Source organism: Takifugu rubripes, chromosome 15, assembly GCF_901000725.2.
Source record: "Takifugu rubripes chromosome 15, fTakRub1.2, whole genome shotgun sequence".
Lineage (NCBI taxonomy): Eukaryota > Metazoa > Chordata > Actinopteri > Tetraodontiformes > Tetraodontidae > Takifugu > Takifugu rubripes.
Genome location: NC_042299.1, coordinates 56,679 through 75,693, shown reverse-complemented (window position 1 = coordinate 75,693; position 19,015 = coordinate 56,679). Strand labels below are relative to the sequence as shown.

The 19,015-nt window shown below is 46.6% G+C and overlaps 2 protein-coding genes across 5 annotated transcripts in view; one reads left to right on the top strand and one right to left on the bottom strand.

Moving 5' to 3' along the window:
* The window catches only part of dscama (Down syndrome cell adhesion molecule a), a 62,881-nt gene extending 52,631 nt beyond the window's left edge, over positions 1 to 10,250 (top strand). For 2 of the 3 annotated variants that reach the window (XM_029848761.1, XM_029848762.1), the window contains exons 21-33: positions 323 to 476; positions 754 to 871; positions 946 to 1,109; positions 1,202 to 1,300; positions 1,372 to 1,560; positions 2,357 to 2,647; positions 5,028 to 5,204; positions 5,282 to 5,312; positions 5,392 to 5,507; positions 5,591 to 5,749; positions 7,568 to 7,765; positions 7,884 to 8,186; positions 8,483 to 10,250. In XM_029848761.1, the coding sequence (XP_029704621.1) occupies positions 323 to 476; positions 754 to 871; positions 946 to 1,109; positions 1,202 to 1,300; positions 1,372 to 1,560; positions 2,357 to 2,647; positions 5,028 to 5,204; positions 5,282 to 5,312; positions 5,392 to 5,507; positions 5,591 to 5,749; positions 7,568 to 7,765; positions 7,884 to 8,186; positions 8,483 to 8,862 (2,379 nt within the window). In that variant the 3' untranslated portion in view covers positions 8,863 to 10,250. The remainder of the gene's footprint in view (positions 1 to 322; positions 477 to 753; positions 872 to 945; positions 1,110 to 1,201; positions 1,301 to 1,371; positions 1,561 to 2,356; positions 2,648 to 5,027; positions 5,205 to 5,281; positions 5,313 to 5,391; positions 5,508 to 5,590; positions 5,750 to 7,567; positions 7,766 to 7,883; positions 8,187 to 8,482) is intronic. The other variant, XM_029848763.1, reaches the window with a different exon arrangement.
* A 5,935-nt stretch (positions 10,251 to 16,185) lies between these two features.
* LOC115252669 (serine/threonine-protein kinase pim-2-like) lies at positions 16,186 to 17,605 on the bottom strand. Of its 2 annotated transcripts, XM_029848509.1 has the most exons (4): positions 17,179 to 17,605; positions 16,808 to 16,988; positions 16,538 to 16,726; positions 16,186 to 16,420 (listed from the first exon to the last, which is right to left on the bottom strand). In XM_029848509.1, exons 1-4 carry the CDS (start codon positions 17,251 to 17,253, stop codon positions 16,302 to 16,304), a joined length of 564 nt encoding a protein of 187 aa, XP_029704369.1. In that variant the 5' UTR covers positions 17,254 to 17,605; the 3' UTR covers positions 16,186 to 16,301. The 2 variants fall into 2 exon arrangements, with proteins under 2 accessions (XP_029704369.1, XP_029704368.1); XM_029848508.1 differs by having other exon boundaries at positions 16,808 to 17,605.
* Positions 17,606 to 19,015: the final 1,410 nt, after the last annotated feature.

Genomic DNA, 19,015 nt, shown 5'->3' with positions numbered 1-19,015 from the left:
AACATCTGCTGTAGTTAGCGCTAACATCTTTATCACCATCGGAGGTTGTGAGGCAACAAAGAGAGACGCCTATATGAACTTCTATGAAGTCGTATTCAGTCACAGTTCTGTCCATCTGTTCCATAAGTAATTTCATCTTTGTGAAAGCTAGAAAAAAATGACCATTTCAAATACAAATATAAATCATTAAACATTTTGTAAAGCCACCACATGTAGGTATGCATGATGTATGGAATAGATAACCCTAACCCTAACCATCCAGCCCTAGTTTTACCCTTCATCTTTCAACCCTAAAAAGTGTCTTTCCCTGATTTTAACACAGGTGAGCAGCGAGTTTGAAGCCGCCCCAGATGTCTTCTTTTACCAAATCCCCAACCTGAGCAGGAACCGTCAGTACAGCATCTGGGTGGTGGCTGTTACTGCTGCAGGCCATGGAAACAACAGTGCAATCATCACAGTCAAACCCATGGCTGAAGGTGTGTGTGTGTGTGTGTGTGTGGGGGGGTGATTAAATAGAAACAATGTTACTGCTGTTGAACTCTGAACAACAGTTCCACGAAGGCGTGGACGATGTTGTTTGATCATGTGACAGCAGACATCATTAGCATCTTTTAGCATGGCCCGAGCCCTCGCTAATGTTCTGTAATGAACGGGATGAGCGAGAGGCCACTGACTCACGCTGGCTCTGGTGTCTGTGCTGAGACTTTTGCAGCGTGAGTGAGTGAGTGACAGAAGAACATGTGTGTGTTGCAGCACCAGCTCGTATTCTGACCTTCAACAGGACCGTGACCACCCCATGGATGAGGGACATTGTGCTGCCATGTAGAGCAGTGGGGGATCCAGCCCCCACCATCAAATGGCTGAAAGAAATGTGAGTAAGCAGCACTTTCTCCCACTGGAGCCCTCCGTTGCATCCTTCCTAAAAATCTGAACCCTGTCTTCCAGCAACGCTACGCCAGCACCTGTTGTGGTTGACCCTCGGCGCAGTGTCCATGGTAACGGCAGCCTTGTTATTCGCACAGTGAAAGCAGAGGATTCTGGGAACTACACTTGTGCAGCCAGTAACAGTTTTGGGTTGGAGAAGATTATTCTCAACCTGCAGGTTCAAGGTAACGTTGACTGTCATTATTGTGTTAGCATAGCTTTTCCAGTTGTTGGTTGAGTCAGGGTTAGCCGTAATGTTTGGAGTGTTGTCCCTCAGTCCCGCCGGACCAGCCTCGCCTCACCGTGACGAAAACAACCACCACCTCAATAACCCTGTCTTGGATCCCCGGAGACAACGGCGGCAGCTCCATCAGAGGTTGGCCTGGCCTTCTTCGTTGTTCATGCTTCTCGTTTGCTCGTCGCTAACCCTCCGGTGCTCTTCTGAAGGCTACATTCTGCAGTACTCCGAGGATAACAGCGAGCAGTGGGGAAACTTCCCCATCAGTCCCAGTGAGCGTTCCTATCGGCTCGAGAACCTCAAATGTGGCACCTGGTACAAATTCACACTCACTGCCCAGAATGCTGTGGGGCCAGGGCGCATTAGTGAGATTATTGAAGCAAAGACTCATGGGAAAGGTAGGAGCAACCAGCCGTATGTAGCTGAAAGTGCTGCTTTAGCATTTTATTAAGCTGCAGCTCTGGATGTAGTATTCTCTCATCTGCCTCGACTCAAAGGTTCTATCAGTAAAGAAAAAGCAGGATATTGCACTGACATAAGTCTTCAGAGCCTTCAGCGAGTTCTGGGGAACATTTGGGCTTCACACACCTGCGTTTGGGCTCCTTTCTAAACATCCCCTCAGTTTCCATCACGTTGGACAGAGAACATCAATGGAGAGGGTTCTCCAGGTCTGAAGGTCTGACGTTTGAGGTCAAGCCTGGCTCACCCAAGGATATTCCCAGCTTCCCTGAGCCACTCTAAATTGGCATGTTACGTCTTTTGATCGGTTGGGTTCCTCCTGGTAGGTTTTCATGGATCACAGTTTGGTCAATCTGCCATTAAGAGCGAGAGGCGTGGGGGGGGGGGGGGGGGGGGGTGGAGTGCTGCAGGGTCTCTAGAGATCACCCACAGTAATCAATGACTCCTTGCTCACTCCTTTTAGCTAGCCCTTTTGCAGCTGATTGCTAATTTTGGCCAGAGGCTTAGCCCTGATGAGGTTCTCCAGATGTTCAGCTTTTGGCAGATCTGAACACCAAGACGATCCTCTGCTGTAAAATGGAGCTCTGGAAAATTGTTGAAGTGGGCGATTTCTTATGTCAGTGTCATTTTTTAAACTATTTTTGCAAAAACAAGGTTAAAAAGCATGTACAATACTTCTCTTTTTAAATTTCTAAGCATTGGGCCACACTATAACCCTCTCCTTTCCTTCTGCAGAACCTCAGTACTCCAAAGAACAGGAGCTCTTTACCAGCATCAACGTCACTCGGGTCAAGCTCAACCTGAGTGGCTGGAATAATGGCGGCTGTCCCATCACATCTTTCACCTTAGAATATCGGCCCATAGACTCACTGACATGGACCACAGCCCAGCGCACGTCCCTGACCAAGAGCTACGTCCTGCAGGAGCTGCAGGAGGCCACCTGGTACGAGCTGCAGATGAAGGTCCACAACAGTGCTGGCTATGCGGAGAAGAGACTCAAATTTGCAACGCTCAGCTATGACGGCAGTGAGTTGACACCAGCGACTAACTGCATGATGTCCTTGTCTTTGCAGAAATGTCTGGAACAATCGTTTGTTTCTTCTCTGATATGTTTGAAGTTGTTGTTTGAAGATGTTTGAAGTTAAACAGTGTGACGCTGAAAGAATCCCACTGACATCTTCATGACATTCAAAGAATGACACTTTAAACAATTAAACAATGCAAGTGAAAGTCGTCGTCAGGCTAAAGAGTTCTGGCATCAGAACTTTGGTTCCTGACTTTTGCAGGCCTGTGAGAGCCTAAATGCTAAGTGCCTAAATGCTGCTGAGTTGAGGATAACTATTAACCCGAGTGATAGTCAGTCAGCAGGGCTATTAACCTCATCAGGCACAGCCCCAAATAAACCCTAACCCTAGCCCCAAGGACAGCAGACAGGTGTCCCAATTTAGTCTCACACCTCCTGGTAGCAGTCCTGATAGCAGCACTCCTCATGTTCTCACACCTCTTGGTAGCACTCCTGATAGCAGCACTCCTCATGTTCTCACACCTCCTGGTAGCAGTCCTGATAGCAGCACTCCTCATGTTCTCACACCTCCTGGTAGCAGTCCTGATAGCAACACTCCTCATGTTCTCACACCTCTTGGTAGCACTCCTGATAGCAGCACTCCTCATGTTCTCACACCTCTTGGTAGCACTCCTGATAGCAGCACTCCTCATGTTCTCACACCTCCTGGTAGCAGTCCTGATAGCAGCACTCCTCATGTTCTCACACCTCTTGGTAGCACTCGTGATAGCAGCACTCCTCATGTTCTCACACCTCTTGGTAGCAGTCCTGATAGCAGCACTCCTCATGTTCTCACACCTCTTGGTAGCAGTCCTGATAGCAGCACTCCTCATGTTCTCACACCTCTTGGTAGCAGTCCTGATAGCAGCACTCCTCATGTTCTCACACCTCTTGGTAGCACTCGTGATAGCAGCACTCCTCATGTTCTCACACCTCTTGGTAGCACTCCTGATAGCAGCACTCCTCATGTTCTCACACCTCTTGGTGGCACTCCTGATAGCAGCACTCCTCATGTTCTCACACCTCTTGGTAGCACTCCTGATAGCAGCACTCCTCATGTTCTCACACCTCTTGGTAGCAGTCCTGATAGCAGCACTCCTCATGTTCTCACACCTCTTGGTAGCAGTCCTGATAGCAGCACTCCTCATGTTCTCACACCTCTTGGTGGCACTCCTGATAGCAGCACTCCTCATGTTCTCACACCTCTTGGTAGCACTCCTGATAGCAACACTCCTCATTTTCTCACACCTCTTGGTAGCACTCATGATAGCAGCACTCCTCATGTTCTCACACCTCTTGGTAGCAGTCCTGATAGCAACACTCCTCATGTTCTCACACCTCTTGGTAGCACTCATGATAGCAGCACTCCTCATGTTCTCACACCTCTTGGTAGCTGTCCTGATAGCAACACTCCTTATCACAATACACGGAAAACCACCTGTGTTGGCCCGATGATCCTGGATTCCTTAGGAGAGTGTGTTAAATAAAATAAATAACCCTACCCCTAAAGTTCAAAAACTCAAAAGAAGCTACATGCTAAAGCGTATTATCTATGAATTCTCAGCTTTTCCAGGGGATGCTAATTTACAGATATTGCTAATTATCTCAGGTTGACCAGAATGATGAAGACCAGAGCAAAATAACATTCCGAACAGGAAATATTTAATTGCTTTCAACAATCTTAGATCAGCGAATTGGTAATCTGGATACTTTTCCCCTCCTCTCCTTTCCACCATTACGGCTCTCTTGCCTCCTTCCTCCTCCTGCATCACTTGATTCCGACCCGTCGTATTGATAAAGCTACTTCCTGTATCTCTTCGAATAAAGCGAATTAGGGTTAGGGTTCCTGGGTTCCTGGGTTCCTGGGCTCAACCTTTCAGATGGTCTTTAATTGCCATGCGGGGAGGTAAGAAAGATCAGTCTCTGCTCTGAGTCCAGTGTTCTCGTTATGTCAGTAATGTTCATTCACTCATGCTGGCTGCTATTTTACATGGTTCTTATCAAAGTGGCCCATTTTCAGATGTGTCCTTGGGTTAGTTAGGGTTAGGGTTAGTCAGGGTTAGTCAGGGTTAGGGTTAGTTAGGGTTAGGGTTAGTCAGGGTTAGTTATGGTTAGGGTTAGTTAGGGTTAGTTATTGAGTTATAAGGGTTAGGGTTAGTCGGAGTTAGGGTTAGTTAGGGTTAGGGTTAGTCAGGGTTGGTTAGGGTTAGTTAGGGTTAGGGTTAGTTAGGCAAACAGTAGTTTCCAAAGTTATTTATGTTATTTATTTATGTAACATTAGGTTTTATTGTGTTCATTAATCTCAATGTTGGACAATGAAGATATATTGTTACTGTCCAACAGGTACCATTGCACCTTTAGTAAAGGCCCCCAATATCAGTGACCACAAGTCTGGTGGGGGTGAAGGTCTGAAGATGATGGTGACCATCTCCTGTGTGTTCGTGGGAATCGCTGTTATTTTCACTGGGCTGCTGATGCTGAGGAGGAGGAGACGCGAGCAGAGGCTCAAACGGCTGAGAGGTGAGAGGAGAGCTGCCACCTGCCACGCGCTCGTCTTCCTGCCAGTGGAACAAATGTTTTCCCTCTTTATCTTACAGATGCCAAAAGTTTGGCTGAGATGCTCATGAGGTAAACGTGTTCACAATCAAGTGGTAGTTGCAAAGAAAGATCTGTCCCTTTGTGTAATGAGTCCTTCTGTGTTTGCCAGTAAAAACACACGTCCACCAGAGCCAATGAACAAACAGCAGCAAACCCTCCGGATGCACATCGACATCCCGAGAGCCCAGCTGCTGATCGAGGAGAGAGACACCATGGAGACCGTCGGTAGGCTCACAATCAGTGTCTTCTACGTGCACCTGAGACTGCTGCACCAGTGATGGGTGCTCAGCTTTACTCTTGTCCCTCAGATGACAGATCCACTGTCCTACTGACTGATAATGACTTTGGAGACACCCAGAAACAGAAGTCATCGACAGTGACTCACACAGTCCACTACCAGTCTTTGTCCCAGGCCACAGGTCCTCTGGTAGACGTGTCTGATGCCAGACCAGGAACCAGTAAGTCCAGTACGGATGCCTTTTCATTTTTTCTCTCGAGGTACACAAATGGTGTTTTCTTTATGTCTGTTGTTTTCACAGCTGTGGTCTCCTTTTAACCTCTGAACCTCATCTTTTGGTCTGAATGTGTCAGCATAGAAGATTTTTAAAAATCCAATCAAAGTCCCATAGATGTTAGAAGGAAGCCGCCAAGAAGGTTTCTGGCTGTAATAACCTGGCACCCCGAGCTTGTGGTGGTGATGATGAGCATCTTTAATGAGGGGCCGTCTGGGACATTATTCACAATTACCATACACACACGAGTGAAACGCTCTCACACACACTAGTGAAACGCTCTCCCACACACTAGTGAAACACTCTCTCACAAACACTAGTGAAACGCTCACACACACACGAGTGAAACGCTCTCACACACACTAGTGAAACACTCTCACACACTAGTGAAACACTCTCACACACACTAGTGAAACGCTCTCACACACAGTCGTGAAACGCTCTCTCATAGACACGAGTGAAACGCTCTCACACACACTAGTGAAACACTCTCACACACACTAGTGAAACGCTCTCACTCACACTAGTGAAACACTCTCACACACACTCTAGTGAAACAATCTCACACACAATAGAGAGCGTTTTTGAGAGCGTTTCACTCGTGTTTTTGAGAGCGTTTCACGTGTGTGGGTGAGAGCGTTTCACTAGTGTTTCTGAGAGCGTTTCAGTAGCGTGTGTGTGAGATTGTTTCACGAGTGTGTGTGAGAGCGTTTCACTAGTGTTTTTGAGAGCGTTTCAGTAGTGCGTGTGTGAGAGCGTTTCACTCGTGTTTTTGAGAGCGTTTCACTCGTGTTTTTGAGAGCGTTTCATTAGTGTGTGTGAGAGCATTTCACTAGTGTTTTTGAGAGCGTTTCACTAGTGTGTGTGAGAGCGTTTCACTCGTGTTTTTGAGAGCGTTTCACTAGTGTGTGTGAGAGTGTTTCACTAGTGTGTGTGAGAGCGTTTCAGTAGTGTGTATGAGAGTGTTTCACTCGTGTTTTTGAGAGTGTTTCACTAGTGTGTGTGAGAATGTTTCACTCGTGTGTGAGAGAGCATTTCAGTAGTGTGTGTGAGAGTGTTTCAGTAGTGTGTGTCAGAGCGTTTCAGTAGTGTGTGTGAGAGCCTTTCAGTCGTGTGTGTGAGAGTGTTTCAGTAGTGTGTGTCAGAGCGTTTCAGTAGTGTGTGTGAGAGCCTTTCAGTCGTGTGTGTGAGAGTGTTTCAGTAGTGTGTGTGAGAGTGTTTCAGTAGTGTGTGTCAGAGCGTTTCAGTAGTGTGTGTGAGAGCATTTCAGTAGTGTGTGTGAGAGTGTTTCAGGAGTGTGTGTCAGAGCGTTTCAGTAGTGTGTGTGAGAGTGTTTCAGTAGTGTGTGTCAGAGCGTTTCAGTAGTGTGTGTGAGAGCCTTTCAGTCGTGTGTGTGAGAGTGTTTCAGTAGTGTGTGTCAGAGCGTTTCAGTAGTGTGTGTCAGAGCGTTTCAGTAGTGTGTGTGAGAGCCTTTCAGTCGTGTGTGTGAGAGTGTTTCAGGAGTGTGTGTCAGAGCGTTTCAGTAGTGTGTGTCAGAGCGTTTCAGTAGTGTGTGTGAGAGCCTTTCAGTCGTGTGTGTCCTTTCTGTCACAGTGAACAAAGTGTGAGAAGAATAAACTGTGCTGGAAAAGTCATGTAACACTTTGTGTTTTTTGCCTTTTTGAATTAGATGTATTATTTGCATCTGCTGTCACTGAATTCTGTTTGTCTGTCACTCTCATTTACACACACACACACACCACAGGATTAATAATTCATCCTTCTGATCATCAGACCCAACAGCTCGACGCACAGCCAAAGCAGGACCATCAACACGCAACCGCTATGCCAGCCAGTGGACGCTCAATCGCCCCCACCCCCCTGTTTCTTCCCACACTCTCAGCACCGATTGGAGGCTTCCGACACCCAGAGTCGGTGGTTGTGTTGACAAGGAGAGTGATAGTTACAGTGTCAGCCCATCTCAGGATACAGGTATGGTGAAGTTTCTTATTGTAGCAGAATAACTCATCGTCTCTAAATCACCAGCAAGGTTTAGTCTTTGGCTGGATTCTCAACATTAATCTGTCCCTTGGCTCTGGCACTGATCCAGATCGAGCACGAAGCAGCATGGTTTCAACAGAAAGTGCCTCCTCCACCTATGAAGAGCTGGCCAGAGCATATGAGCACGCCAAGATGGAAGAGCAGTTGCGCCATGCCAAGTTCACCATAACAGAGTGCTTCATCTCAGACACCTCCTCCGAGCAGATGACAGCAGGCACCAATGACTACACTGACAGTCTGGCATCCAGCACACCATCTGAATCAGGAATCTGTCGATTTACTGCTTCCCCACCAAAGCCTCAGGATGTCACCAGGGTCATGAACATGGCCGTGCCCAAAGCCCACAGACCAGGTGAGGATTAGCTGTTAGATCTTGCCCACTCTCAACCCATCAAGCCCTTCTGCAATGCCCAGCGCTTCTATTCTACCTAAACTGTTGATTCAGAATATGGAGTCAGGTTCAATAACTATCCAGAAACGATGCTCTGTAAAATAGTAATAGTAACCTTCAAAAAGGGGCACTACCAGTGGGGTAAGCTTTTCAAGTGGCTTGGCATTCTAATTGTGTGTGTGTGTGTGTGTGTGTGTGTGTGTGTGTGTGTGTGTGTGTGCGTGTGTGTGTGTGTGTGTGTGTGTTTGATCTTGTAGGAGGTGAACTGGTCCACCTTCCACCATACCTGCGCATGGACTTCCTGTTAAATCGTGGAATGTCGTGCTCAGCATCCTCCAGAGGGACAGCAGGTGGTGAGCGGGCAGCCATGGGTCAGGCCTGCCTGGAGCCTCAGAAGAGCCGCTCATTGAAGCGGCCCTCTCGCATGGCACCCCCAACACCCACAGAAGCTCCTCAGACCAGCAGGGAACCTGTGTCTCAGTGGCAAACTGGCTCAGCAGCCACACTCCCACACAGGGAGCCCTCAGATTTGTCCCAAGCCACCAAGCTCAGCACCTCCCAGGAGTCCCTTCTGGACTCACGAGGACATTTAAAACAAAACAGCAATCCTTACGCAAAGTCCTACACATTGGTATAACAGCAGGGGCCCCTGGACATGATGAGAACCCGCTCACAATGGACCAGTGTAATGACTCTCATCACACAGTTGTGTATATACCCCCTGTCCCCGCCAACACTCCTCCAAGACTGGGGCCACTTTTACTAATCTTTATTTAAGACCTTTCTCTGTCTAATTATTATTTTATTTGTTTCATAAAAGAAAGCCACTTATCAGAAATAACTACATTGGGAGCTTTGCCAAGCTAACAGCATAATGAGGGAGCATTATTTATTCTTGATTATTGTTTATTCTTCATGAATTCTTCTTAAGTTAATAAGTAATTATTGTTAGTTTCTAGATATTACCATCAAATATGGATTACCAAATAGTTAATACCATGTTTTAATGAGAATGTGGATGTCTTTTTCCTCTTAAAAGGAGATCATTTTCAATTATTAGTTGTTTCTCTGTGTGGGAATTGAAGCAATGGATGAGATGATACTCATTCAAACATTTCAGCTAGCTTTCACAGCATTACTATTCTAAAATATATACCTATATATTTATATATCTATATATCTTTATCCATCTATCTCCGCCTACACTATATAGGTATATAGATATATAGATACACATGTATATATTTGTGAATATTCCAGGGAAGAAATGATTTGGTTAAAATTTTAAATTGTCCTGGTGTTTTGCACATATCTTGTTCAATTAGGAAATTAAGCCTTCTTTGATCTTTCTGTGTCCCATTCTCTGATGGTGCAATATGACAAAGTATGAGAAAAGTATATGAAAGCTGTGGCTCTCTATTGAACTGTAATATTGAAATGAGCTACACTGTAAGTATCCTTACAGGGCTGGACAACTTCCAGCTTTGTATTCAGGTCTAGTTTACTACTGCGTGTTTGTCAGAGTGCTACAATAACTGGTGTTGGTTGAGGAGAGAGACTGTGGTTTCCACATCACAACAGCCTGTCTGTGTCCAGGTAGATCTTCTGTTTCTCACTTTTGCTGCTCTCAGTCTCTCCAGTAGATTCACTTTTGCTGCGCTGCAGTAATACTTTAATACTCTACAGGGAATAACTCAGACAATCCAGGAGAACCCCCATCCTACAAGCCAAACAAGTACCTATGAAATATCAAAAATATTGAACTACAGTACATAAAATTGTGTTTTGGTTTTTCTTTTTTCCCCTGTTTGTTTTTTAGCTTGAAGGAATGACATTCGATCCAAAATACTGTGAGGTTGTTCAGTTTTTGATTAGTTTCTAGGATTGAAATCTTCCTTTTGATTACACATTTTAACAAAATAAACAAAATATGATACTTTTTATTTTTAACTTGTGTTCACAGTGGTGACACCAAAATAAAGAGAAACCTTAAAGTCAAAGTTGTTTAATAAAATGCATTTTTCTTAACTTGTTCTGAATGGGTTGGGCATGATCCTCACTTCATCATAACCATCTTCATCACTCAGCATTGCAGCACGGGTGCCCACACATGTAGAGCAAGGTCTCCTAGTCTCATCCCATAAGGATGCCAGCAGAGGCTCTAGGACCTAGAGCCTCTGCTGGAATCCTTATCCTTATCCAGAGGCTCTAGGACCTAGAGTCTCTGCTGGCATCCTTATCCTTATCGAGAGGCTCTAGGACCTACAGCCTCTGCTGGCATCCTTATCCTTATCCAGAGGCTCTAGGTCCTAGAGCCTCTGCTGGCATCCTTATCCTTATCCAGAGGCTCTCGGACCTAGAGTCTCTGCTGGCATCCTTATGGGGCCAACATAAAGGAAAGAGTGTAAATATGTGACACAACATGTAAATGAGCAGTGACCTTTTGAGACACAAACACCTGGACTCTGAATACTGTTGAGGCAAAAGCCCGTATGGTGACGAAGGGGAAAAAAAGGTTTCCTAAAATTATAAGGGTTTTATTATAATAAATCACATGGAATTAAAGTGAACAACCAACAGTATTCATCAATCATCAACAATGACCTCAAACAAAATCAGAGCTCAGGTTTTACTATTCAGCCTAATAGGGTGCATTCTCTCCAAGAGTCTGGATCATGACCGTAGCTCCGGACTGGCTTTGATGTTTTTCTAAGGAGATCATCCTCACATAACTCTTGTTTTCCTACTAGCAAATGATCCACCTTAAGTATCCATGTATTCTTGCTCTCCCCAACCTTTTCACAGTGTCAACTGTAGTAGGAATATAAGAAGGAAAGGGTGCACATTATACAATCATTATTTCAACATTACAATGACAACTCGATTTTCCATTACAAACATCATGTCCTACCCCCACCCCGAGCAAAGGATATAGCAGTGGGTGATGGGAAGGAAGGAGGGATGGGTGCACAGATGTATATTTAGACACATGTGCACATTTGCACGTGTATCAATGGCCCTAAAATCATCTTGGAAGAAGGATCTTGGCTGCGGGGTGGGGGACATGTTGTGGATTTAAAAAGGTGGTATATTTGTAACTTTAGGATTATTTTTGGGACTATCCTTGGTAGCAATGACAAATCTAAAACACTGAAAAACAAATTCATATAAAAAAGTATCCATTTTTTTATCCATATCCATTTTATCCATATAACATTATTCGGCAGCATGGGATAAATTTTCATTGTTATGCTGATGACACTCAGCTCTATTTATCCATGAAACCCGAGGAGACAGAGAAGTTAGTGAAGCTCCAGACCTGTCTTAAAGACATAAAGTCCTGGATGTCTTCAAATTTCCTCCTCCTTAACCCAGGAAAAACTGAGGTCATGGTGTTTGGTCCTGAACCTCTCTGGGATAGATTAGATCACATGATCACTCTAGATGGTATCTCATTAACATCTAGTCTCTCTGTGAGGAATCTAGGAGTAACTTTTGATCAAAATCTCTCCTTCAACTCACACATTAAATTAGTCTCTAGAAGTGCCTTTTTTCACCTGAGGAACATCTCAAAGATCAGGAAGCTACTGACCCACCATGATGCTGAAAAGTTAGTCCATGCATTTGTTACTTCCAGGCTGGACTATTGTAACTCTTTATTATCAGGGTATCCAAACAACTCTTTAAGAAGCCTCCAGCTGATCCAAAATGCTGCAGCCAGAGTTCTGACAGGTATTGACAAAAGAGATCACATGACTCCTGTACTGGCGTCTCTTCATTGGTTGCCCGTTAAATTTAGAATAATTTTTAAAACCCTTCTTTTGACCTACAAGGTCCTCAGAGGCCTAGCTCCATCCTACCTGGAGGAGCTAGTGACACCTTATCAGCCCAATAGACCGCTCCGCTCTCAGAATGCTGGTCTACTTGTGGTTCCCAGAGTTTCCAGGAGTAGAATGGGGGGTTAGGGTTAGGGTTAGCATTTAGCTACCAGGCCCCCCTGCTATGGAACCAGCTCCCTGTCCAGGTACGGGAGGCTGACTCCATCGCTACTTTTAAGATCAGACTCAAAACCTACCTCTTTGAAAAAGCTTATTGTTACTAATTCAGTAGTTCCAGTTACTATCATAGACAGACAGATTATCATACTTAGGGGGTCGTCTAATCGTTAGGTCACATCTTAGTTATGCTGTTATAGGCCAAGGCTGCCGGGGTCCGGAAACATGATCACCTGACAGGCCTCTGTCGCTCCACTGGGTCATGGTTTCCTCTCCTCTCCTCTCCTCTCCTTTCCTCTCCTTTCCTCTCCTCATCAAGCAGACTAGTTATGCTGATTCTTGTGTAGTTTTTCTGCTTCTTCCCCCCCTATTTATTTACAGGTATCGCCGCCCTCGGAGCTGCATAATGACCTCCGGCCCCGCTGAAGTGATTGTATATCATATTTTTTGTGTGTGTTTCTGTGCTCTGTGCCTCTCCTCTCCCTCTCCTCTCCTCTCCTCCTCTCCTCTCCTCTCCTCTCCTCTCCTTCTCCTTCTCCTTCTCCTCTCCCTCTCCTCTCCTTTCCTCTCCTCTTTCCCCTCCTCCTCCTTCTCCTCTCCTCTACCTCCCCTTCACTCTACTTCTCCTCTCCTCTACCCCTCTCCTCTCCTCTCCTACCTATCCTATCCTCTACCTGTCCTCCCCCTTCTCCTCTCTCTTTACCCAGCCGGCCATCAGCAGGACGGTCCCCCTACATGAGCCTGGTCCTGCTCAAGGTTTCTTCCTGTTAAAGGGGAGTTTTTCCTTGCCACTGTTGCTTGTCTGGGGTCAGGCCCTGGGATTCTGGAAAGCGCCTTGAAACAATTTTGATTGTATAAGACGCTATATAAATAAAGATTGATTGATTGATTGATTGATTTTTAGTTTGCGTAGAATTTTGATCAAAAAGAAAAGGAAAACACACAGGATTAACTTTTATGTACAATTGGGACTCCAACTTTGACCAAATTTGAACTTGTATTTCAGATTAATATAAAAAGGCACAAATGGGTAGAGTAAAACCTGTTAGTATTTTGGGTGATTTAAGTATTTTTGTAGATTAAATTACTTTAGAGAACATCTTTGTTATTATAGAATACCACGGATAATTTTGTTGTCTGGCTACAGTATACATTTAATAAATCTGTGAAATGCCTAACGTAATGGCTCTGCTTCCTCCATCCTTCGATGTGGAGGTTTAGGTAATGAGAACACATGCAGCAGACCACCTACCAGGTTGTTTCCTTGCTCAGGACTATCTCTTCATTTTGGTTTATTACCAATCTGGGTAAATGGGTGAGGACAATATGCACAATTGGTGCTTCGGCATTAATAGCATTCATTTTCTTTTTGCACTAAACTATAAACGATAGCGTATATTGAGTTTTAGAATATTTTCTTCTATGTTTTTCATTGAAGATGGCTCCTTTTATGGCTAAAATTGGATCAGGGTCAAATTTGGTGCTGTTCCATTTTCAAATGTGGAATGTTGAGCAATGAGCAAACAGATCCTTTGATCTTTGACACATGCACGTCTCATGGATCAGGCAGACAGTGGCCCTGAGGGGACATCTCCACCTGTCCAACTCAGGGAACAGGAAAGTCTGCTTTTACAGGAAAATCTGGATGTAATCTTACTGTATATTCAACACATTTCACCACAATGTGGCCAATATTAAAAGTTCTCTAAATGCCCTTTAGGAAGATTTTTAGATATTAGACATCGGCTAAGCATGGTGATAAAATATGTAATGTACAAAATTAATATTGGAATGTATACTACACTGTACAGAGTATCTGGACAGATATTAAACTGTACAAAACCAGGAGATGCAAAATGTGCAGGTCAGATTAATAGTTTATAAAAACTGTACAATACCTGAATTTTTCAGTCGGATCAATAGTCAGACAAGATACTCCTATTGGATTGGTTTCCAATTCAAAAGTCTGATTAGCCTGGAGGACAAAGCTGCTACAGAACCTGGTAGTCCTGCACCAGATGGTTCGGAACCTCGGAACAATCCATATCCTCTCCACTCTCTTCCTCTGTCCCCTCGTCCAGCAGTTGTTGTTTTGGAGGTGTGTGAATTGTGAGGTGGCTGACTGGGTGTTCCTGGAAGTGCTGGACTAGGGGGGTGCCAAATCGACCTCCCGCTATATTGTAGAGGTGTTGTATCAGGCGAGTGTAAATGGAATGTTGAGTCTCCCCTACGTAATGCTTATCACAGAGGGTGCCTGTGATGATGTAGATGGCGTTGGTGGAGTGGACGGAAGTAGGGCAAAGCTGTACCAGTGTATGGGTTTTGGATTAATTTTCTATCTTCGTAATGTTGGCTGTGTTTGGGTCGGGGTGTGGTAAATGGTTGGGGAATTTAGATTTAGTGAGTATACAATGGAGACATTTGTTTTTCCTGTGTGCTGAGATTGTATTATGGTTGTGGAAGGCTGGATTTTGGTAAAGTATGGTGAAGAATTTTTTTTATTTTATAGTGCACTGTAAGGCTGTAGTTCTTTGTGAAAAGGTAGAGATGAAGGGTATGATATGTGGTTGTGGGGGAAAGGCAGAGGTATGTGGGTCTGGGACGCAACCTAAATTGCCTTCTATGTTGGTAGATGCATAGAGATGGGTGGGTGCTAGGGTTAGGTTTGGTTTAAAACTTTATTGCACTGGCCTACTGATCGGATTGCTAGGAGAGTGTGGAGGCCGAGGTCCTCGCTGCCAGGTATTAGGGTTCAGTCCCGGGCAAAAAAAGAAAAGAGAGCAAAGTCCCCCAGTCAAAGATTTGGGGCTTTTAATTAACTGATGATAAAACAGGGGAGGAAAGATAAATCTCTTCCTCGCCCTCCTGGGTGGTGCCTCCTTCCTTCAGACTCGGGTCCTCTACCAGAGGCCTGGGAGTCTGAGGGTTCTGCGCAGGATCTTAGCTGTTCCTAGGAGTGAGCTCTTCTGGACAGAGATCTCTGATGTGGTTCCTGGTATCTGTTGGACCCATCTACTCAGTTGTCTACTCTGTTGCCTTCACCCCCCACATTCTCTCCATCTCCTCCTTCAGCCCTTGGTACTTCTCTGGCTTCTCCTGTTCCTCCTTCCTGATGTTGCTATCACTTGGGATTGCTACATCTATCACCACCACTGTCTTCTGGTGTTTAATCACCACCACTATGTCAGGCTGGTTGGCCACCACCATCTTGTCAGTCTGGATCTGTAAATCCCACAGGATCTTGGCCTGCTTGTTCTCCAGCACTTTCGGGGGTGTCTCCCACCTGGACCCTGGGAACTCCAGTCCATACTCAGTGCAGATGTTCCTGTACACTATGCCAGCCACCTGGTTATGCCGCTCCATGTATGCCTTGCCTGCTAACATCTTGCACCCTGCGGTGATGTGCTGGACTGTCTCAGGGGCGTCTCCACACAGTCTGCACCTGGGGTCAGGTCTGGTATGGTAGACCCTGGCCTCTATTGCTCTGGTGCTCAGGGCCTCATGGCTGTTTTCTGCCTTTCCATTTAACATTTTTCAGAGGAGGAGTGCCAGAATTAGCATTAACATATAAGGTCGCTATGACTACTACCTCTCTTGGTGGTTAGCAAGCCACATACTGGTGCATTACCACCACCAGCTCATGTGGACTGTGGATTTTCACAGCAAAACACTAGCATAGCATTCTGGTAGTTGTAGTATTAACACATGCGCTTTAAGGGATAATACCGGCGGGCCAGCTCTAATAGTCAATTAGTATGGCTTCACGGGCCAAATATAATTACATTGCGGGCCAAATTTGGCCCACAGGCCAGAGTTTGACACCTATGCTCTAAAAGCATACACCCAGGCCCAAGTCCACCACATGGTCCCCAGGTTGGCCCATCTGGGCTGGGTGTATAATAAAAATAGTTACCTAGAAACAAAGCAGAGACCAGACACCAGTCATTTTCTCAGGTATTGTGACATGTAGGATAATAGGATGTATATTTAGGCAGTAGTGATAAAGGGTTACATATGATTGTAAGGTTCACATTTCCTGAAAATTACAGTAAAATAGAGGGACATCGGCTGTCAAATGACCTCAGGGCTGCGCTTCTGGCAGGACACCTGAACAGAACCACGGGTGGCACCACATCTGTTCCAGGGTAATACGCTGATCCAGGTTGAATAGGAAACAGCTCTTCAAAAACTTCTTACAGTCTGAGGAGAGTAGACGGAGAGAAAAGTGACCTTTAGAACGAAAGCTGCATTCATTAATTACAAGTTCAGACAATTGCAAAATATTAATAAAGAATAGAAGCAGCAGCATCTCTTTACCTTCAGACACTTTTAACTTCTTTATGGTCTGGGTGAGGAAATCTTCGCAGTGCTGCATCCCTGTTGTGAACAAGTCCGTATTTTCACTAAGTAGTTCCAGGAGGATGGAGCCAAGTTGCCAGACGGTGGTCGGGCCAGCTTCACAGGTTCCCTGGTGGTTAAACTCTGGAGGCCTAAAGCAAAAGGTTCCTGTGAGGAAAGAAAAAGTTTTGGAATTAAAGTGTCCACTGAAAAGCTCCAAATCAGACGTCACCATGAGTTCAGCCGTACCGGTGTAGCTGCGATATCCCGGCGTCACAAAACGGCCACAACCAAAGTCAATGATGCGCACTCGAGGAGTGAGCCAAGCATCATAGAATTGGATGAGAATGTTTTCTGGTTTTAGATCGTGGTGGAAGACGCCTGCCTTATGGATTTGAATTGCAGCTTCCACCAGCTGCCTCAGGAATTCCTGATGGACAGAAAGAAGAGTTAAAGAACATCCAAAGATATTATCAGACCGAGCTCTGAAACGGTGGGAGGTGGTCCACCATAACACGATAGCCAGCATTATTACCTTAGCCAGGCCTTCGTCTATTTGGCCTCTACAGCTGTAGTGCACACAAACACACACACAAAGACACCCTCCACAATAAGCTCACCTCTGCTGATGGCCTCCAAGACATGCTTGGGCTTTGCTGTGGTTGATGGCTGCAGCTCAGGAAAAGAGAACACATTGTGGGGAACCGTCACTGATTCAGTCTTCTGTCTCTTCCTGGGAGCTTCTTGGTATGACTGGGCCTTTCTTTTTCTGCCCCGGTTTGACACATCCTTCGGTCCCACTCCAGTAGTGGGTTCTCTGCAGACCATTCTGTGTGCTGCCGTTCGCCTGCCCTCAGAGCTGACCTTCCTCTTTTTGCTCACCACCCTACCGTCCTCCCCTGTGCTGGTGGCTGGACTGGTGCTGTTCTCTGATTGTGAGGTAAAACCAGTCTGCTTTAAACTTTTCTATAAATGAATAAGACCAGCGTGAAAAACATGGATTTGGCTTCTCTGATGGTGTAGTCACCTGATTTTGAGGATTCCTCACGTTTGTGTTTATTAAAAGAGACACCCTGTTACGATACATTGTGGTAGCGGACCCGAACGCAGGCCAGGACACAGTGGTGGAGAAGTCAAGGGCTTTATTTACAGGGAAGGGGAGCACACAACAGAAACAGTCCTCCTGGACCGCATGGGGATCGGGAGGCAGCGTCCGCCCGTCCCAGGTCCATCGGCGAGTCCCCGAACCAGACGCAGTCCCCCTGGACTGCCGGGAACTCGGAACACCGGTGAGTCCTCAAACGGCTGCAGTCCTCCTGGACCGGCGAGGACTCGGGAGTCCGGTGCGACACGCTCGCCTCACGAACGTGCCCCGAGACACTGGCGACTAAGCAGTCCTCCTGGACTGCTGGCGATTAGGAGGCAGCGTCTGCTCCTCCAAGGTCCATCGGCGAGTTCCCAAACCAGACGCAGTCCCCCTGGACTGCCGGGAACTCGGAACACCGGTGAGTCCTCAAACGGCTGCAGTCCTTCTGGACCGGCGAGGACCCGGGAGTCCGGCGCGACACGCTCGCCTCACGAACGTGCCCCGAGACCCTGAGGGCAGAGGCAGTCCTCCTAGACTGCAGGGGAGCAGGAGCGGTCCTCCAGGAGACACGGAACAGGAACAGGAGAGGCCCTCCAGGAAAACCGGAAGCTCGGGGACAGGAGTGGCCCTCCAGGGCAACAGGAACACAGGAACAGGAGCGGTCCTCCAGGGAAACCGGAAGCACGGGAATAGGAGCGACCCTCCAAGGCAACAGGAACACAGGAACAGGGGCCAACACCAAGGCCCCCAAACAAGCTCCCAACACGAACAGACACCACACACGAACAGGCACCCCGGCCCTGACAGGCAGGCACAACCTGCTTAAATAGGCAGCAAGATGTAAATTGCCTACAGGTGCGCCCACCTGCAGTGCCAGCTGCACCCAATTGTGCTCAACACCGCACCCTGCAGGCCCAAGATAGACACAACCCAGAAATCCCAACATTACCTCCCCCTCAACGGGCGCCTCCTGGCGCCCAACAAGGACCACCAAGCCGAGCACACCCAAGGCGACAGGGAAGGTTACTGTCAAGGGAGGGGAGGGGAGGGGTTGTGTCCTTAGCTCCACCGTCCTGACCCGCCGGGTCCACACTGGCCGGGGTGCTCTGTTACGATACATTGTGGTAGCGGACCCGAACGCAGGCCAGGACACAGTGGTGGAGAAGTCAAGGGCTTTATTTACAGGGAAGGGGAGCACACAACAGAAACAGTCCTCCTGGACCGCATGGGGATCGGGAGGCAGCGTCCGCCCGTCCCAGGTCCATCGGCGAGTCCCCGAACCAGACGCAGTCCCCCTGGACTGCCGGGAACTCGGAACACCGGTGAGTCCTCAAACGGCTGCAGTCCTCCTGGACCGGCGAGGACTCGGG

Coding starts and splice junctions, on each gene's coding strand:
- LOC115252669 (XM_029848508.1), bottom strand. CDS start 17,087: ATGCTGGCTATCGTGTTATGGTGGACCACCTCCCACCGTTTCAGAGCT. Junction 16,727..16,807: donor GGGATATCGCAGCTACACCG/GTACGGCTGAAC, acceptor CTTTCCTCACAG/GAACCTTTTGCTTTAGGCCT. Junction 16,421..16,537: donor GAAGTTAAAAGTGTCTGAAG/GTAAAGAGATGC, acceptor TACTCTCCTCAG/ACTGTAAGAAGTTTTTGAAG.